This window comes from Falco rusticolus, chromosome 5 (assembly GCF_015220075.1).
Source record: "Falco rusticolus isolate bFalRus1 chromosome 5, bFalRus1.pri, whole genome shotgun sequence".
In the NCBI taxonomy this organism is placed as follows: Eukaryota; Metazoa; Chordata; class Aves; order Falconiformes; family Falconidae; genus Falco; species Falco rusticolus.
The window spans coordinates 47151506-47168931 of record NC_051191.1 but is presented as its reverse complement, the minus strand read 5'-3'; the positions used below and the strand labels follow the sequence as shown (position 1 = coordinate 47168931).

Genomic DNA, 17426 nt, shown 5'->3' with positions numbered 1-17426 from the left:
GCTTGATTCAAAGTCCATCAGCCTCATCAGGCTTTGGATCATACCATGAAAAACTATCATTAAAACAGCCAACCAAAACTTTGCTTCATCACTCTCCTCATTCCCCTTCCAAAACTGAGTAAATGGAGGAAGCCTTGCAGAGAGGAAACGCAGGGAAGACAGATAAAGTGGAGCTTTCAAATGATGCAAACCAGCCTGCTAAACAACAAAAGAGCTAGATTTCAATGCTTTTTTATCTTTTTCCTTTTTAAAAAAAATTATCAAGTCTTCACTACAGAAGCAGTACAATGAATTTGTCACTGCAATCATATTAAGATTTATTTTTAACCTGGCAGTGGGTGTGAAGTAACTGTCATGCCAAGTTCATCTTGAGATAAACTTAAGAGCTGAAAACAGAGAGCACATGCCTGAGGAGTGGGAGTAGGAAAAGTAAAACATAACAAGACAGGAGTTAACAGTGTTTACACTTGAAGGTGCTGGCCTTCTGAGAAAGTAATTTCTTAACCAAAAGGACAAAACACAGAATAGGTCTGTTTTAATTGCCAAATGTAAAATACGTTAACTGAAAAAGTAAATTCTGAAATTTCACTCCTAAGGGTGACTTAGAAGTTGCATTAATAATCATTTAATGCACCAGAATCTAATCACTTCCAAAACAAAATCCCTACACTGCTACATCAAAACAGAATCACTGTTGCAAATTATACATTGTCTTGATATCTATATATAACTGCAATAAGTGATTCATATTTCAAACATATTTATCATATAGTACTATATAACGCTGCTGAAGAGCATTGCTTTCATCAGCGTGTTCAAAGACAGTCGCCTAGGTAGTCCTAGAAATTATTCTGTTTGAAGCAATGCTGCAATCCATAACAGCGAATCCTAAAGACAGAGATTTTCTAATTAAAAATGAGCCTTTCAAATACTACAATCTTACTCATTAAAAAAGCCTTGTCATGCTTTGGAATTAATGTGCTTATTTCACTGAAAACCACCATTTGCAGCTCCAGACAAAAAGTTTCATATGCTGTATGACAGAAAACAAAAGATTATGCTAGTTATACTGAATCATACCAGCTTCTTATCAGGATAATTTTTCCTTTCAGAAGGAGGGAGGCTATTATGCACTTTCTGAAATGCTGGTTTATAGTTTCTAGTTTACATTATATTCTGGTCCAATAATAATCTTCTGATACCACTTTACTGCAAAAGGCAATTGTCTTCACACAGCTACTTCAAGAGGACAGCACTCCTTATCATCCCTGGAACACACATTCTTTCCAAACCAGAAAGTCTTAGTTTCTAGACTAGGACAGCATCCCACTGGGTACCTGTCCATATAAAAATCTAGTTTAGGCAGTTTTGAAGGCTTCTGAGTACATATTGTTGCTGAATTACTGTCTGATAAAGCATTCCCAACTTGAAAATGTTTAAAGAATTTTATTTATCCTATTAGTAAACACTCCTCCTAGAGCTGCGCAGGTTTTAAACAATATTTGAGGAAGATACCACCATTGCTGCTTCTATTTCCTCCCACCCCTCCTTCAATGCAGCTTCCTTAAATAAGCAAAGAGCAGTGATATCTGAAATAATTTTGACCCTGTTGTGAATCATCTGTGATCAGCCCACGCACTTCCCCTCTGCAAAGGCCCTGACTCACAGTCCCTCTCGGTTCTTCCACTGGAGGATTCCCAGCGTGCAGCAAAGCAACCTGTCTGCATCAAAGGAGCGAAGGAACACATTCAGGTGTAAACCAAAGTAGGTGCTGACCAGGCTAAACCCTCACTCAGCTGCTGGCTGGGTTCAGTGCACCTTCAGGTATCTAATAGCTGAATTAAGATAATTTCAAATGGGTGAAATTAAAACTTCTTGTGAATTTAACCAGAAGAGAAAAAGCGACACTATCTTAAGTGTGGTCACGTGTTTTCTTCCTAAGGCTTCAACCAATATTCATCTTGGATCCGTTTTCCTAGAACATACCATCAGTAAAGCAAAAATAAACCATAATCCCTTCTGCTGAGGTACAACTCCCAGCTAAATACACCTGCAGATAGCTCAAATATCAGTTTAATTTAAGGAAAAAAATATGGTTGCATTTGGACGCTTTTCAAGGAACACACACACACAAATTCCCTATGCAGGGGGAGGAGAGAAGGGGAGGAAGTTTCACACTCTGGGGAACAGCCAAGCTGCTGTATGTGACAAACTGTAAACAGGACTGCTAGCAATACTGCTACAGAAGACTTTACAAATACGTTATTTAAAATATAAACAGGCAGTCTTAACTGAGGTTAGACTATTAGCCATAAACTGTTAAGTTAAACTACGATGATAGTTAATGTAGACTCTAAGTGTGGGTCATGACATTTTTCAAACATATGAGATCACTTCTGGAAAGCGGCCAAGTAGTTCCGCACCTTTTTTCTCAAGTAGTAAAATCATTTGTAAGTCTTAAACAATATAAGATAGTTAATTTTTTACAAAAATCAATTATTTGACTGTGGCACATTCCCAGAATGTGATTTCAAGGAATAGGCTGGGTAGTAGAACAATGTTTCCTTCCAAACCAACGCTATTTCATTAGCCTTGTTAACAAGATAAATACAGCTGCAATTCATTGTCAAATGTCTCAATCAGCAATTCCACAGCACTTCATGACTAGAAATGTATCAACATACTCACCTCAGACTGGTCAAATATTGAAGTTTTACAGTGGAGAGAAAGGAGTTGAGATTGACAGAATTTTCCACAGCTAAACAGCAGGTCAGTTGTAAGCCAGGACCAGAGGTCAGGACTTTCTTTGCTTCAATACCCATAGCGATTTTATTTCTCAGTATACAGGCTACATTATTTTTCCAAATCTACTATGAATTATTGTTCATAATATTAAAAAGTATACATTTTTATAGACATGTAAAACTATTATATAGTTTGTGTGTGTATATATATACAAATTTTGCAATTGTTTTCTGAAAATGTAAACATACTAAACCAGAATTTCTCACTCTTGTAAGCATCTTGTAAGATGCTTCTCACTCTTGTAAGAAGGACACACACGTTTGGCCTCTTACCTGCCTTCAATAAAGGACTGATCTTTTGGCTGCAGAAGAGTTAGAGGTGCCTCCTGACAACAGCCTACCTGCTCTCAGAGCCCTAATTAGGACAGAGCTGGGGTCTAAGTCAGAAGCCCAGATCTAAAGGCTCAGGTAAAAGCTCACAGGCCTGACCTTTTCTTTGCTCACACAGCACAGTGATACACTAAGCCCTGCAGCGGAAGGAGTCATCCCAAAAAGCACGTTCCTCTGCTTGCCCAGAAATCTCACTGCCCATACCATAGCAGCAGAGGGAAAACAAAATCAAACAGGATAGGAGAACAAAAAGAGTGGTGGGTTTTGGCAAAACATTTGGAACAAAAATGGACAAAAGAACAGCAAATAAGCCAGGCAGCTTACCCTTACAGCAGCAGGGTGCTGCTGAGGAGGTCCTCTTGCTTGTGCAAAGCAAACTGTTTACAAATAATTCCACAACATACTAGTACAAATAGCACCAATCCCACCTTGCTCCTTTTCTGGAAACACCAGGTGTTTTATGGACACAGAGCACCTCAGGCAGTAGTGACAAGCTTGCTTCTCTTACATCACCTAGATTTTACACCCAGTTCACTGTTCCTTGGGTTTTTTTCCTGTAAGTGCTCTTAGGGAAGAAACAGCACTTCTCCCATCTTCTCAACCCCTGTTTAGCCTCTGGAGGCCATGCATGAACCATCTCACAAAGGTGCATAGAGATGAGCTGGTCTGATTTGAGCCCCTTTGTTTTCACAAGTTTTTAACAGCATTTTTACTGGAATCTTGTCCTCTAAGAAAGCAATACAATAATTACAGAGATACAGAGAATTCAAGATGACATCTGATGTTTGATTACTCCCTCAGGTAGCCCCATTCACCTTTGAATGTACCTTTGACAGAGCATCAGTGTGCAAAGCCAGTCCCTTATCTCTGTTATGACCAGCTTATTTTGTTATTACAGAAACGTCCCCAAGTGTCTATCATTTTCTAGAGAACTTCTGTAGTCTGTCTTCAACAGAAGTAGTCAGGTGTACTTACAAAGTGTGACAGCTCTTGAAATAGGCTGGCACCCTGCTGTCTTGGAAGGGTTGCTCCACTTTTGTCAATATAAAAGAAAAAAATGCTAAAAAAAATTCCCATGGTACTTGTAATCAGTTTGCAGTCACATTCCCACCTTCTCATCTGCTTCAGACTCCACTTCAAATGTTCTAAGCAGTAGCAATTTTTCTTACATCAACAGTGCTGTTCCCTGGCTGTACTAAGAGCCATGGAGCTGCATTAACTGGCATTGGTAAAACAGGCTGCGGAGAACACTATTAATTTCAGTTCATCACTAGTGGAATTAGTCACTAAATTTCAAGTATTTACTCTTTGGAAAACACCAATAGATGGTTCAGAAGGTATAACAGAGCCTCCCATGACCGGCTAAATCTTTACTGTGGGTAATACAGCCCAGCCTGGGGAAAATCTAAGTTTTAATTCCAGAAATCTATCAGAGGTTGCTTGACTGGTAGTTAGCAGTCCTGACACTTGAAACTAGTGAGCCAAACTGGTTCAGTGCATGTGAAATAAAAAGGATAGTTTTATCAACGTTTAAATGTTATCCACATAAGAAACATATGATTAAACAGATTTAATAATGTCTGCAACAAACATACACAGATCCTACAGCATACTACTCTGTGGAAATAAAATAAAATTAGTTATTCCAAGCTCTCTCAGGTATGGCAATTTTTATTTAACGAAGAATGCCTGCACACAGAGCTTCAAAACTGGTGCCCACTCTGACAAGGACACTCGCCAAGGCTCCCACCACAGGCCAACAGACAGGTTATGGGCAAAGTATTTCCTCGACTCCTAGCCTAGCATCTTCTCTGTTAGACCAGGCTGAATACACGTCAATTGTTATTGCTAGCCAACAAAAACATTCCTAATGGTTTTTATATGGCAGCTAGACACTATTATACTGTCATGAAGAGAGTTGTGACTGAGCCATTAGAAAAAAAGAGAAGAAAAAAAAGCAAAACACATCCTATAGCACTGTACGTTTACACTGTGTGGACAACCTTAAGTTTATGCCAGAAACTTCCTGAACTTCCTATTTTCCCTCTCCCGTATTCTTCCTCTGCTTGCCTGCATCCTCCTCACCAACAGCCTTTTCTTCCAGTACCGTGCACATAATCTGACAAACTGGTACGCTGAAAAGTGAAGACTCCTTTAAGATACAAGTTATATGCCTGAAAAATATGGTAACTAAAAATCATATAGCTTAAAACTTGTCTATACTCAGTAGACAACTCCCTTCCTTTAACCAGTGTTTAAGTTTGAGTTCTGTTACTAGAAACCATGTCAAATATAAATTACATATTAGCCACAACTGCCTGACCCAGCTTTTAAAAACCAGGCTTGAACAGAATAAAAAAATCAATTACTAAAATGGAAGGCAAAAAAGGAATCAACAAGTGGTGTAGTCAGTTTTTTGTTTCCTGAAAGATCTCCCTATTATAGGACTGCATACATTCATCTATAAGAGCCTTTGTTCCCAGTTTCACAGAACATGCTTCTCAAGAGACTGAGATAGACCAAAGCATCTGTTTGCAATATAACCACTTCTATTGCCCAAGGAAAAAAAAATCACTATGCTTGCATTTCATAGAGGCACAAAATAGTACAAACACACACACATCACCCAGAAGTCTACAGAAAACAGAAAAACCAGAGCTAGACAAAGCTAAATTCTTCATTAATTTACTATTACCACCTTCAACACAGCATGTTTAAAATGATTGGTCTGCATAAGCATGGATTAAATACTTAACCCTTGCTGTGGACAACACATTGCAGGTACTACAATCACAGCTGTTATCAGAAAGCAAGCATCTGTCAAAGAATTGCAGCCTCAAAAAATATACTGCCATGGTGATGGATGCACCATTAGAGCTAATTAAATTACCTAAAGAATGTGTATTTTTTTATGTACCATTTCTAAAGGTGAATTGTTCCTGCATCCCCCTGCTGCTTTAGAAATTATTCTAACCAAAGATTTTATTTTGGTTGCTATGGTACAAGCTGGCTTATAAATATGATGCTGATTAACATAAATGGATATGTATTCCATTTTCAATATTCAAGCAATATCACCACTCAGTTGTAAGACTGCATACATTAATTAAGGAGATGCAGAAGGAACCACCAAAATACTCATCCACTACATAAAATCTGAAAATTTAAAGTTATAAAGGTTAATCTAATTAAGCATATTTTGAATATGTAGACAGCAGAAAAAAAAAAAGTCACATTCATTACAATAAAGCCTCAACACAGAACTTTAACAAATTAAACAAATAGAACAGGAAACTTTTTTTTAGGTACTTACAATGTGCAAGAGTTTTAGCACATCCACAAACCTACCAGAAAAGCAAGAAAAAGCAAATAGTTACATTTTAATTCCCCAATTAAAATAAACTGAGTAGCTGTTAAGTTTAGCATTGACACTTACACTTTCTCTGAGCTCATGATCTCCTTGGCAATATGGTAAACCTTTGTTTTCTTTCCAGCTGCCTTACTCTGCAAATAAAATTATGTTATACTATGCACCTTCCAAAACTGTCATAAAGATCATTTCCAGCTAGTAGTTCCTCAAATTCAATGTAATTATTCAACAGTTATTTCTAATAAAAACATTTTATACTGCTTTGAAATCTTCCAGCCTTTCAGGATCTGTGAGAAAAATCAATTTAGCTTGTAGCTGGAAACAACATTAGCTAAGAGTAGTTTTTAAAATGCTATGAGCCTGTCTATTTAATTATTACAGGAAGCACTGAAGTCCATAAAGAGTGAAGCCCTAGCAAGTAATGATCACTGTTTAGCAAAAGTAGTAAAGTACAGATAATATTTCTACATTATTTCAATTTTTTTTTTATTAATACAGCAACAGTAATACTTCCAGCAAACTCAAATGGGTTTCAGGAACATTTTAAATGAAATACACATTTTCTTTACTGAAAAAGAAGATGAAAGGAGGAAAAAGAAAAAAAATCATACTGAAAAGTCAACTTCTGGCAATCTACTGAAGAAGCTGCTGGAATACATAGCAACTGTACTGCAAAGATGTAGAAGTGTGAGCCTTGTCATCTACCTGAAACACTGTGGAGGCAATGTTGGTTTTTATGCGCACATGCTTGGCTTCCAAAAAAATCAATGCTACTGTTCAACATCAGATAGAAGGAACAGGTGTAACAAAGCAAAAGCGGGTAGGTGTCAGGATACAAATGTGTTTTCTACACAGTGTAGCTCCCCATGTACAATTTCCCTCAGATAAAACACCTTTCTCCATAACAGCTTTCATGGTTTGCCATATGCTTCTCTGCTGCCAGCTGTCACCACATCTATTAGATATTCAGGCTTTCATTTTAATGGGCTGCAAAGAAAGAGTGTGGGTGAGGAACACTAAAACATCACAGGATATACCACACGGGAGTGTGATGGAAGTCCTGGGGAGGCTGTATCAGGTATGGTACTATAATATAGGCATTGAACAGTTTATCTAGAAAAGCAGGTATCAGCAGCATTAGGTACATGAACCTTTGGTTCATAAGCACTAATGTTGCGAGATTTGTCCGGCGTTTTAGTTCTTCTCTGAACCTAGAAACAAGCCTCAAATGCTGGAAATCAAACCATGGAACTGATTATATTCATAGATTGGTTTTAATAATATTGTTGTATTAAAAAAAAAAACAATCTAAAATATTTTTTAATTTGAATTTGACACAGTGCTAAATTACTAAATTAAGATTAATTTATAAATTTAATAATTTGGTGTTGCATCCCATATATGCAAAATACATTACTTATTTTATATAGTACATAGACATCTTTACACAGGGCTAGGATTTTACTTGTAAAGTTACACTTATTTCCAAAAAAATACCCAGTAAGGGTCAATCAGACTCAGGTGAAACTGTAACACCGATCCTCAGACCTCCATTTCTTTTTAGAAAGCACAGCTGACACACTCCCTATGAGACTGAATTCACAAGTAACTCAATTATGCACAGCAAGGTATCTGCCATCACTGTCAGTGTGACAGTTGCAAATGAGATGAAAATTAGTATTTTGAGAACAAGACGCTATCGCTAAACAACTACAAAATGAAGTATCACAGTCTGTTTTCAACCCCATTTGAAAGACTTTTCACGTACCAGCTGGCACTGAAAAGGCCACTTTGCATTTGCTCAGCCAAAGGTACTCTGGGTCTAAGAGAGTCTCTAATGGGAGAACTGAAGGGATGCAAATCCGGCTCTCAGACATGGCACTGGAAAGGAACCCTGTAACTCTTCTAATGGATAAAACACATCAAAACAGCCAGATGCTTGTGGTAAGGAGAAATAGAAACAAGCCCAGCTGATGACCAATGCAGAGACTGCTTCACTCTCCTCTGCAGCTGCTCTCTCTGTTAGGAAGTTGGTTGTTAATCCCCAGCTGCCGGCTGCACGTGCCGCAGGCGGCCAAGGCAAGCCGATGAGCAGATGCTTCACAGCAAGTGCTGAACTGCTCTGTGAAACCTGCCTGAGAAGCCTCCTAACGGGGATGCTTTCCTGTAAAACTCCAACATGAAAGGTTGAGGCCACTTCTAGAGGCACACAGGGTAAGTTAGCTTCTATACAGGTACCATCCTGATTAATTTCACAGGCACAAGCTTTCCCCTCAACTCTCTTTCCCTCCCCCAATTTATTCCTCTCAGAAGGTTTGTTTAAATGACATTCAGGTTTGACACATCGTCGGGTCTTCTTTTCCAGCACTAAAAAGTCTCATTGACTTTCCGTGTTTTGTTGTGTTTTTTTTAAAATTATTATTCATTTTGAAGGAAAGGAAGCGAATATAATCCCTGTCAAAGGAAACACAGCTGCCAGGACTAATGCTGAGGAGAGGCACCAGTCCAAAGGCAGGCTGGTGTCAGGGCATCCAGGACTGAGAAGTAAGACAGTGGGTATCCCCAAGGAGAGGGATAGGACACCCAGAACTTAATTTCATTCTGAAGTAGTGAGCACTGTATTCCTGCTCCTCATCTGAAGAATAAATAAAATCAAAATAGGGGAAATGATTCCAAGCTGGCACTTGCAGAAGCAGAAGGTCAGAACTCAACCCCAACAGCCAAGCGTGGCTTACATTCGCCCAAGGGCCATAGAGGTGGCTCTGCAACCCTACGATGACAGCTCTCTTGCCACACCAATAGTCTCTCCTCAGCACCAAAGGAGTGAATTAAGGAACTTAAAGGCTGAAAAGAGGGTTGAGATCTTTGTGTTTCATGCCATTGAAAAGGAAGAATTAAAAACTGGTTCAGTCACCTGTCCCCTGTGCGCCAAGCAGTGATTTGGCAGGTCAGTATGCAGAACCTGCAAATGCAAGACAGCTGTCTGCACAGAAATGGTTACTGGGATGTGGCCTTTGCTGCATGGCCAAGACCCCTGAAACAGGATCATCCAGGCAAAACTACAGCCTCCCAGAGATTCTTCAGAAGGACCTTCTCAGACCTTGCAACCTTCACCTGTCCCCTTCCCTTGGGTTTCACCAAGGCTGACAACTCAAAGGTTGACTTTAAATGTTCAGTGCAGAAGAGACACCGCACTTCAGGATCTGTGAGGCGTAGACAGCCTCATTAAAAGGTATTTACAGGTCTCAAAACTGAAGATCTCTAAACTTAAATCTGTGCACGTAGCATTTTTAGAGGGGCATGGTAGGCAGGTCTAGAGCTCCACAATTCAGTGAAAGATTAACAAAAAATATGCCAGGCAACACACACTTTGTAGTGGGATATTTCTAAAGTTGACCTCTTAATATCAGGCTAATGTACACATACTAAATTAAAATTTTAGAAACAGAAGCCCACTAAACAATAAGAATGATGAAAATAAATATATAAAGTAATGTTGACTCAATGCCTTTTATTTGAAAATATCCCAACAGGTTACAACTTACAAAATAGCGCAAGAGTGAAGAATAGCTTCAGAGGAGAAAGATAAAAAGATACCTGTTTATCTTCTTGAGGATCAGGCTCCCCTTTGCTGGAATCAGAATTTGTGTCATCATCTTCATCAGAACTGTTCATGATATCTTCTTCATCTGACTGAAGATCTCCAATTACCACGTTAGGATGATCATGGTGTTCTTCTAAGGACCTAAAATTAAAATTATGTATAGTCAATAAATATACCATACCTATTTATGTGAAAAACTTTCTGGTTTACCCCACAATAAACAGTTTACTTGGTATCAAAACATTGAAAACAGTAGTGGATGGTCTGAAGATGACAACAATGGTAGGCTTTTCCACAGTGGACTCATAACTCTGCAATGTTTCATCTATGCTGGTATTGATACAATGCTTGCCGACAGCAAACAAAAGCCACAGTACCTTTGGAATATTTATGTTACATTTGTCCATCAGTTTGCCTGACAGCAAAGTTTAAAATCTATCCCCTTACTGCTATGCACATGCATGGTGCAACACTTGCACTGTGTGTCAGAAGGATAAAGAACAGTCCCAGCCGTTTTGCTCTCCTCTGTCTCATGGCATCATGACTTGTTCCAGATATGGTACTCAGACCGGAGCTTTCTGTCTGAAGTTTTAGATGTCTGTATATATACACAGGGCTGCTCCTCAGGACATACGCTAAACAACTGCATCAGGGATGGCAATATTATAACCGTTCTGTCCAATAAATTTTCTTAAAAACAAGAGAGCAGAATCTTTTGTGATTAAAAACTCCCATCCCCCTGAGATAGACACCTTCCAGGTAGCTGTCAAAGCTATAAAATATAACCTTGTTCACGTCTCTCTTCATTAGCTTCAGCTGTATTTGCAATACAGAAATTGCATGAGGCAGGTGCACAACCTTCTTCCTCTAACTAGCCTTGACAACTTCGGTAGAGATTTAAGGAATGCAATTCTAAAAGAAAATAAAAAAGGGGGTAAGGAAAGATAAAGAAGAAAACAGAGACTAGAGGAAACTGAGCCTGAACTCACAGTTATGAGTTACACAGAAACAGCAAATCCCTGGGCTCCTACTTGATGAGCCCGATGTTACTAACTATCCTCCAAAGCAAAAAGCAAATCCAGAAACCCTTGTCCCCAAGCTGTTGCAGCCAGCAGAGATCTCACTATGCTGATCAACACCTCATTTTGTGCAGCCAACACCTGTCAGGGCTACACACTTCTTCAGATAGCTGCCCTCTGCCTCCCCACGCAAGGGATGGTTATGACTGATCTTTTCTTTGCCTAACTTTGAATCACAAGAAAGCAGGGATGGAGGGCAACTCTTTGAGAGTCACCACCTCCAACTGTCAGTTACCAGAAAAAACACTCAGCATGGATCCCATGGGAGGTGGCTGCCAGTAACCTGAACACCAGAAGTAAGGAATACCAGCTGTGTGAGGATGCTTCAGCAGCCATAGCAAGGTGTTGACTATTTAATGCTCAAGGCAGAGTTTAAAAAAAACAACACACCCCAAACCAAAACAAACAAAAAAACCCCAACAATCTAGATACACAAATGCTTATCACAAATAGAAATGTATTTAAAGATGAAAACAAGATAAGCTGGGCTGCACACAGACCTCGGTCAGCCACGAAGACAGGGAAAAGATTAAAAATAGCTTGGTTCTATTAAGACAACACAGGAAGGATGCAGGAAACACCCAAGCAGTTACTGTCTCCCAGAACCAAATGCAATGGGGGGAGGAAGGCGACTGCAAGCTCATCACAGAGTTCAAATGAGACCCTGAGCCAAGACTGCAGCACCCGGGGTGCAGGCAAACCCATTTATTTCAGTCTGGAAATTATCAGCTTCACACGGGAAGAGAGCAGCCACCAGAGAGATGACTGCTGGTGGCAACAGTGCATAGGGTATGCCAGGGACGGCTCCCAGTGAGCCTCTGTGAGCTTTGGGAAGGCAAAACAGCAGCTTTTGACTGAGGCTTTCCCTGGAACCACAGTAGCAGGACGCTAAGACTTCTGCAGTTACTCGTTAACTCCAGCAATCCAGAAAACTCCTTGGCTAGTCTATCTAATTCACAGTCAAATGACCTGTTGGCCTGAGAATGTTTATTTTGACAGATGCCATTTCAGATCCTTTCATTTTATAGATGGCAAACATATTTATTACATCTGTAGCATTACATGAGGTAGATATATCCCCCCGCTTTAGTAAAAACCTGCAACAGAAATAACTACTACTATTCCTTCCTTTACTGTATTACTCAGTTTAACCATCCTCATCTGTCACTGAATCTACATCTGATCTGGGCTATTTTTTTCCCCCCATTGTATTAAGCATTTTATCTCTAACCACAAGGGAATTAACTTTTTAGCCACTTATTCATTAAATATTACTTTTGTTAATGGACATTTCATTGCCCCTTTTCCTAGCCTTAATATTTGTTTTAATTGCTACTTTAATTTCCTTTAACTAAGATTCCTTTCCATTAATGAAACTTTTCACACTTGTGAAATCACAGCTCTTTTGCCTAAGCATATTCTACAGGATGCCCATTCCCAGATTTTGCTGTCATTTTCCATTTAAATTTTTCAGGACAACCACGCCAACACTTACAAGTTTTAGAAAACCTGCCCTTTTGGAAGTCAGAAACAAGCACATTTCTAGCTAAGGCCGTATTCTGCTTGCACAAACATAACCCCCTCACCACTGAAGGATAAGGATCAAAGTAGCTGACCTGTGCTACGTAAAAAAAATTCTAAATGAAAGATTAATCAGCTTATCTAATAGAAAGTTTCAGTAAGAAAACTACTAAAAAAATGTTAATAATTAACTATTGATGATTTAGGATGGTTACTAAGTGTTCACAAATGAGAGCCACTCTACATTTTTTTTCTTCCTGTGAATCACAACAACATTTAAGCAGTAAGCTCCTTTTCTTGCCTTTGTGGTGCATACTATTTGTTTAAAGCAAACAGAGCTGAGAGAACCATATACCAAATCTTGCCTAGGATATCTGCCCCACCAGTCAAGCACATCAGAGTAATCCCCGTTTGTCTTTATCCTGTATTTCCTCAGCTCACAGCCTAACACAGCCCTCAGGTTCTTCCACCTGACATATTTTGTTGAGTGGGTTTTGGTCGGGTTATATTTAATTTTTTTTCTTTATTTGTGCGTGTGGTTGGTTTTTTTTAAACCCACATGGATGATTAGATGATTAATGATCAAAAGCCAGTTCACATCCAGCTATTTTCCAGACTCAAACAAGCTACCAGTTCAGGAATAGGACACAATATTGTAGCCACAGACAGATGCACTCCTAGGGGTAATCTGGTTGTGTCCTCTTCCTCAGAGGAGATGGTGATAAAGTCACTATGTTGATCTGCCTTTATCAGTCATGTGCCACAGAACATGTGCCTCTCCTTGGACCTTACGCCATCACAAATACCACAGCTTTTTTCTTGAAACAGAAAGCAGTTCTGTGTTTACTGATTGCTCTTTCTGTACTTTGACCTCTGAAGTAATCTATAATGTAAGTGTATATACAGTTCTCTCAAAAGTTATCTCTGGATGAAGTGAAACCCTTGTAGCCTTTATAGTAAATCTTTAAACAGAATCTTTTCTGCCACATGTCAATTCCCCTTTTGCAAAATACCACAAGCATGCAGTAATGGTTATTTTTAAGCAGCTCTTCTGATCGGTATTTTGGGGATACTATGAACTATCTCTATCTTGTTCCCTCTTCATCACGGTTCTTTGTCCTGCCCACAGCACTACAAGAGAGACTTCTGCATTATCGGTCATGTGAAACACCATCACTGCCAACTCACCATGCTGCCCACTGAGTAAGAATACCTTGCCCTATCTTGTGAACAAGTTACCTAAATATAGATGTGGGGTTTTTTTATTTGACACATAAAATGAAGGGATCGTTAGTTCGCCTCAGAATGAGCGGTTTATGGGACATAGATTGTGCTGTATTTTCCTAATGCAGTAGTAAAATATTAATGAAAGGACACATGCCAGTCCTAGTAAGACATACAGCAAGATAAACTGTCAAACCTTAAGAACGGCTATCAAACTATTACAGCAGAAAAATAATCCTAGTCAGCATAAAACTCTCTAATTTCTTCAAAAGATGATCAAGACTAGTTCAGACTATTTGTATTATTGCAGAAGCTTCAAATACACTCAAGGCTTCACTTGTAGGCACTGTTGATTCAGACACTGCATAGGACACTATAGCCTGAAGTCACAATTAACATTTCAGTCTCAGTTCCCAATTCATTTAGAAGGGACAGAATCTCTCTGAATCATCTCAGTCAAGCTTGAAATACTATATGCCATGGACTGCCCCAACATTAAGTATTTTATAGTATACTGGAATTACTTCCAAGTGTTAGCATCACCATAACTACTAAAAAGCAAGTTTCCACAGCTCCAACGTATTTTTTAAAATAGATTCAGCCATGCTGCTACTTGTGGCAAGGAAATGCTACACATTTCCTTATGATCTTCATTATTTTTAGATTTTTTTTCTGCTTACAGTAAGTAATCACAAATACGTAGGAACACTGAATAAACAGAACCTTGCACACAACACACTGCTCAATTATTTTCTCATCCGTTATTTTAAAATGAGTGTCCATTCCACTCTTTGTTTTGTAGGAGTGTCCCAGCATCTTTATCCTTCTTCTGCCTCTTCCTCCAGTATTTCATTGCAGTTTTTTGTGGGTGGCGGTGTTTGTTAATTTTTAAAGCAAGCCTTCGTCATACAGGCAAAATTACACACACTGAAGTTCCCACTCAACTACAAGATACACACCAAAACATCAGAGAGCCAATAAGCATACCCTACTATAATATTTCATCTCAAATTCTTTTTGTACTGTTACAGCATTTCACAATCCTTTCACAGCTGCTTGCAACCTCACTTTCCTCCAGAGAGACAACAATTACTATTGCTGTTCATCCATTTTCACTTTTTAGTATCATCAGTCCCTGCAATCAATTTCAATAATTAAGGAACATTCAGCTCTTTTTTTTTATTTATTTTTTTAATTTTTTTTAAATTTTTTTAAAGACCTAAAAGCACACTGGCTCTCCACGGAGTCAGTAGCTGACATGCTTACTTATTTTTTTCATAAAGCCTCACACTTGTAATAGCTGTAGGTAAGGCAGCATGCCTCACTGACCGATTCCCTCAATGGATGAGAGTTGTGCACTTCTGGGAAACCCTGAGGATAAAAGACTTTAAAAAGGAGAAAAAAATGTCCTATGGCATCTTTTCTGTTAGCTCCTACCTAAATTCAGAATCTCTTTTGAGGTAGAAAGGGCTGTAAATACAGAAATCAAGTTAAGAACCCCAAACAACTTAGGAAGCAATTATCTAATTTGGGTGCTCAAGACAACAGAAGACGTTCTTGGAAAGCCAAAGCAAAAATGAAATTATTGCTTGGTTAATTTCCTTGATTTTGTTTTGTGAACTTCCTTTTGCTTTAATTTAATACTTTTATTTAAGTTCAATGTCTTTATTACTTATTTACTGCAAGTTTTTAGAAAAAAGGAAACCAGTTCTGGAAAGCAAGCACACTTGGCAAAGCACAAAGATAACCATGAATACAACCAAGATCACTAGTGAGCTCCTATGACATATTAAGAAGATATATGACAGGATTAGTGATCAGCAAGGTTAATAAAGGCATCAATTAATGTACTTTTTGGATGAGTTACATTTTGCTGCAATACCTCTGCTCCACAACCATCCTGAAGAAGCAAACATCAGCATGTTTCCTTTTGCAAACCTGTCTGGAAAGCGTAAAGGTGAACTTCGTCTGGCAAGCATAAAGGTGAACTTCAAATCACTCCAGATGCACCTGGACCCTAACCCATCATATTCACCTCACTGTTAAAACCTCAGATTCTCTGAACAATGGTGACTGTCTACCATTATAGCTAAAAAATCCCCTCCCTCATTGTCCTCTTCACGTCCCCTTGCTTTTATTTCTCCTTCAGGCATACCAGACCATTAAGCAGCAAATGAGGATGAAATGCAGCCTAGACCAGGTGGCTTACTTATCTGAGTTATTCCTACAGCATCAGTCACCTCTGCTTTAATGACAGACGCACCAATGGAAAGAACTGAAGCCGAGATCCTGTCTCTCCTCTCTAGGTGTAGTGGACTGTGTGAAAAAGGGCTGGTGGATACTGCTGCGGCTGTCACAGTGCTGGCTTGGCTGCCAGCACTGGGGACTCGTTGCCTTATTGTATCCAAGCTGCTTGGGCTTCAACTTCTCTGCCAAAAATGGTGCTTTTTCACAGTGAAATACAGCAGGGTGTCCTCTCAAATAGTGTTTTACATGATAGCATTAAAGTTATGCCATTTGTTCTTCTGCAGTGACAGCCCAATGATTTTAGTAAGTCCTTCGTATTATTAGGACTAATAACAACACAAAAGGCAATAGACCAGGAATTTTTCTTGATCTGATGCTAAGGAACACAACAGACACTTAATGTTGATCTCCCTTTTATTTATATTTTTTAAGACCACCTGAAGAGATTGCATCTGTGAGATTCATTAGTTCCTTTTGCAAGCTATCCTTCCTTGGTGACATGGCCGAGGAATGAAATAGACGTCTACAACAGTTTTTAAAAAAACCAAAGCACCACAAAACAAGAGGCAAACAAATTAGACCAATGAATCCATGATTATTTGCATCACTTATAACTGTTGTGCTATATTCTCTCCAGGCCCGTTAGGGAACTTTAAGGATACAATTACAAACATAAACACTTCTCAGGAACCACAGCTAGAAAACAGAAACAACCAGCATCCAGCTGAGCAACTCGAAAATATTTTGTGCGCGTCAGGTTACTTTTTCCAGTTGCAATTTAAAGACTTCAAGAATTGAAACAGCATTATTTTAAACAATGTCATACATACTGTATGCATGCCCAAGCGTCTATATTTTTTTATAGGAAGTCAGGATCATTGGTGACAGTGATATGCTGTCAAAAGAGAAGCTTAAGACAATCTATTTGAAATGGATTTTGGTTCAGAGCCTCTTGTACTTCGAAAGCTGCCTGCTACCTCCTGGGCAACGGGCTGGCTGTAGAGAGGCCAGGTAGGAATGCTGGGAGTTTGTTCCTGCCAAAAGAAATGCCAAGAACTACCCTCTTTGTTCTGGTCTTTACCCCTGGCACTCCCTGCTCACACCTGGGTTTTCTGGGCAAGACGAATATCACAAACACTGCTGAGAGCTGCCACCATATTTAGCCTGTTAGATCATGCCACTGGCAGCTTCTTCTGTACTTGGCTGAGCATGTTGCAAACTGCAATACCTGATTTGCTGGAACCAAG

At 39.1% G+C, this 17426-nt stretch overlaps 1 protein-coding gene across 4 annotated transcripts in view; it reads right to left on the bottom strand.

Moving 5' to 3' along the window:
- Nucleotides 1-17426, bottom strand: part of FGD6 (FYVE, RhoGEF and PH domain containing 6) — a 74890-nt gene that overhangs the window by 35688 nt on the left and 21776 nt on the right. For 3 of the 4 annotated variants that reach the window (XM_037388862.1, XM_037388865.1, XM_037388867.1), the window contains exons 3-5: nucleotides 10102-10249; nucleotides 6571-6638; nucleotides 6448-6478 (exon numbers count right to left, since the gene is read on the bottom strand). In XM_037388862.1, the coding sequence (XP_037244759.1) occupies nucleotides 6448-6478; nucleotides 6571-6638; nucleotides 10102-10249 (247 nt within the window). The remainder of the gene's footprint in view (nucleotides 1-6447; nucleotides 6479-6570; nucleotides 6639-10101; nucleotides 10250-17426) is intronic. The other variant, XM_037388866.1, reaches the window with a different exon arrangement.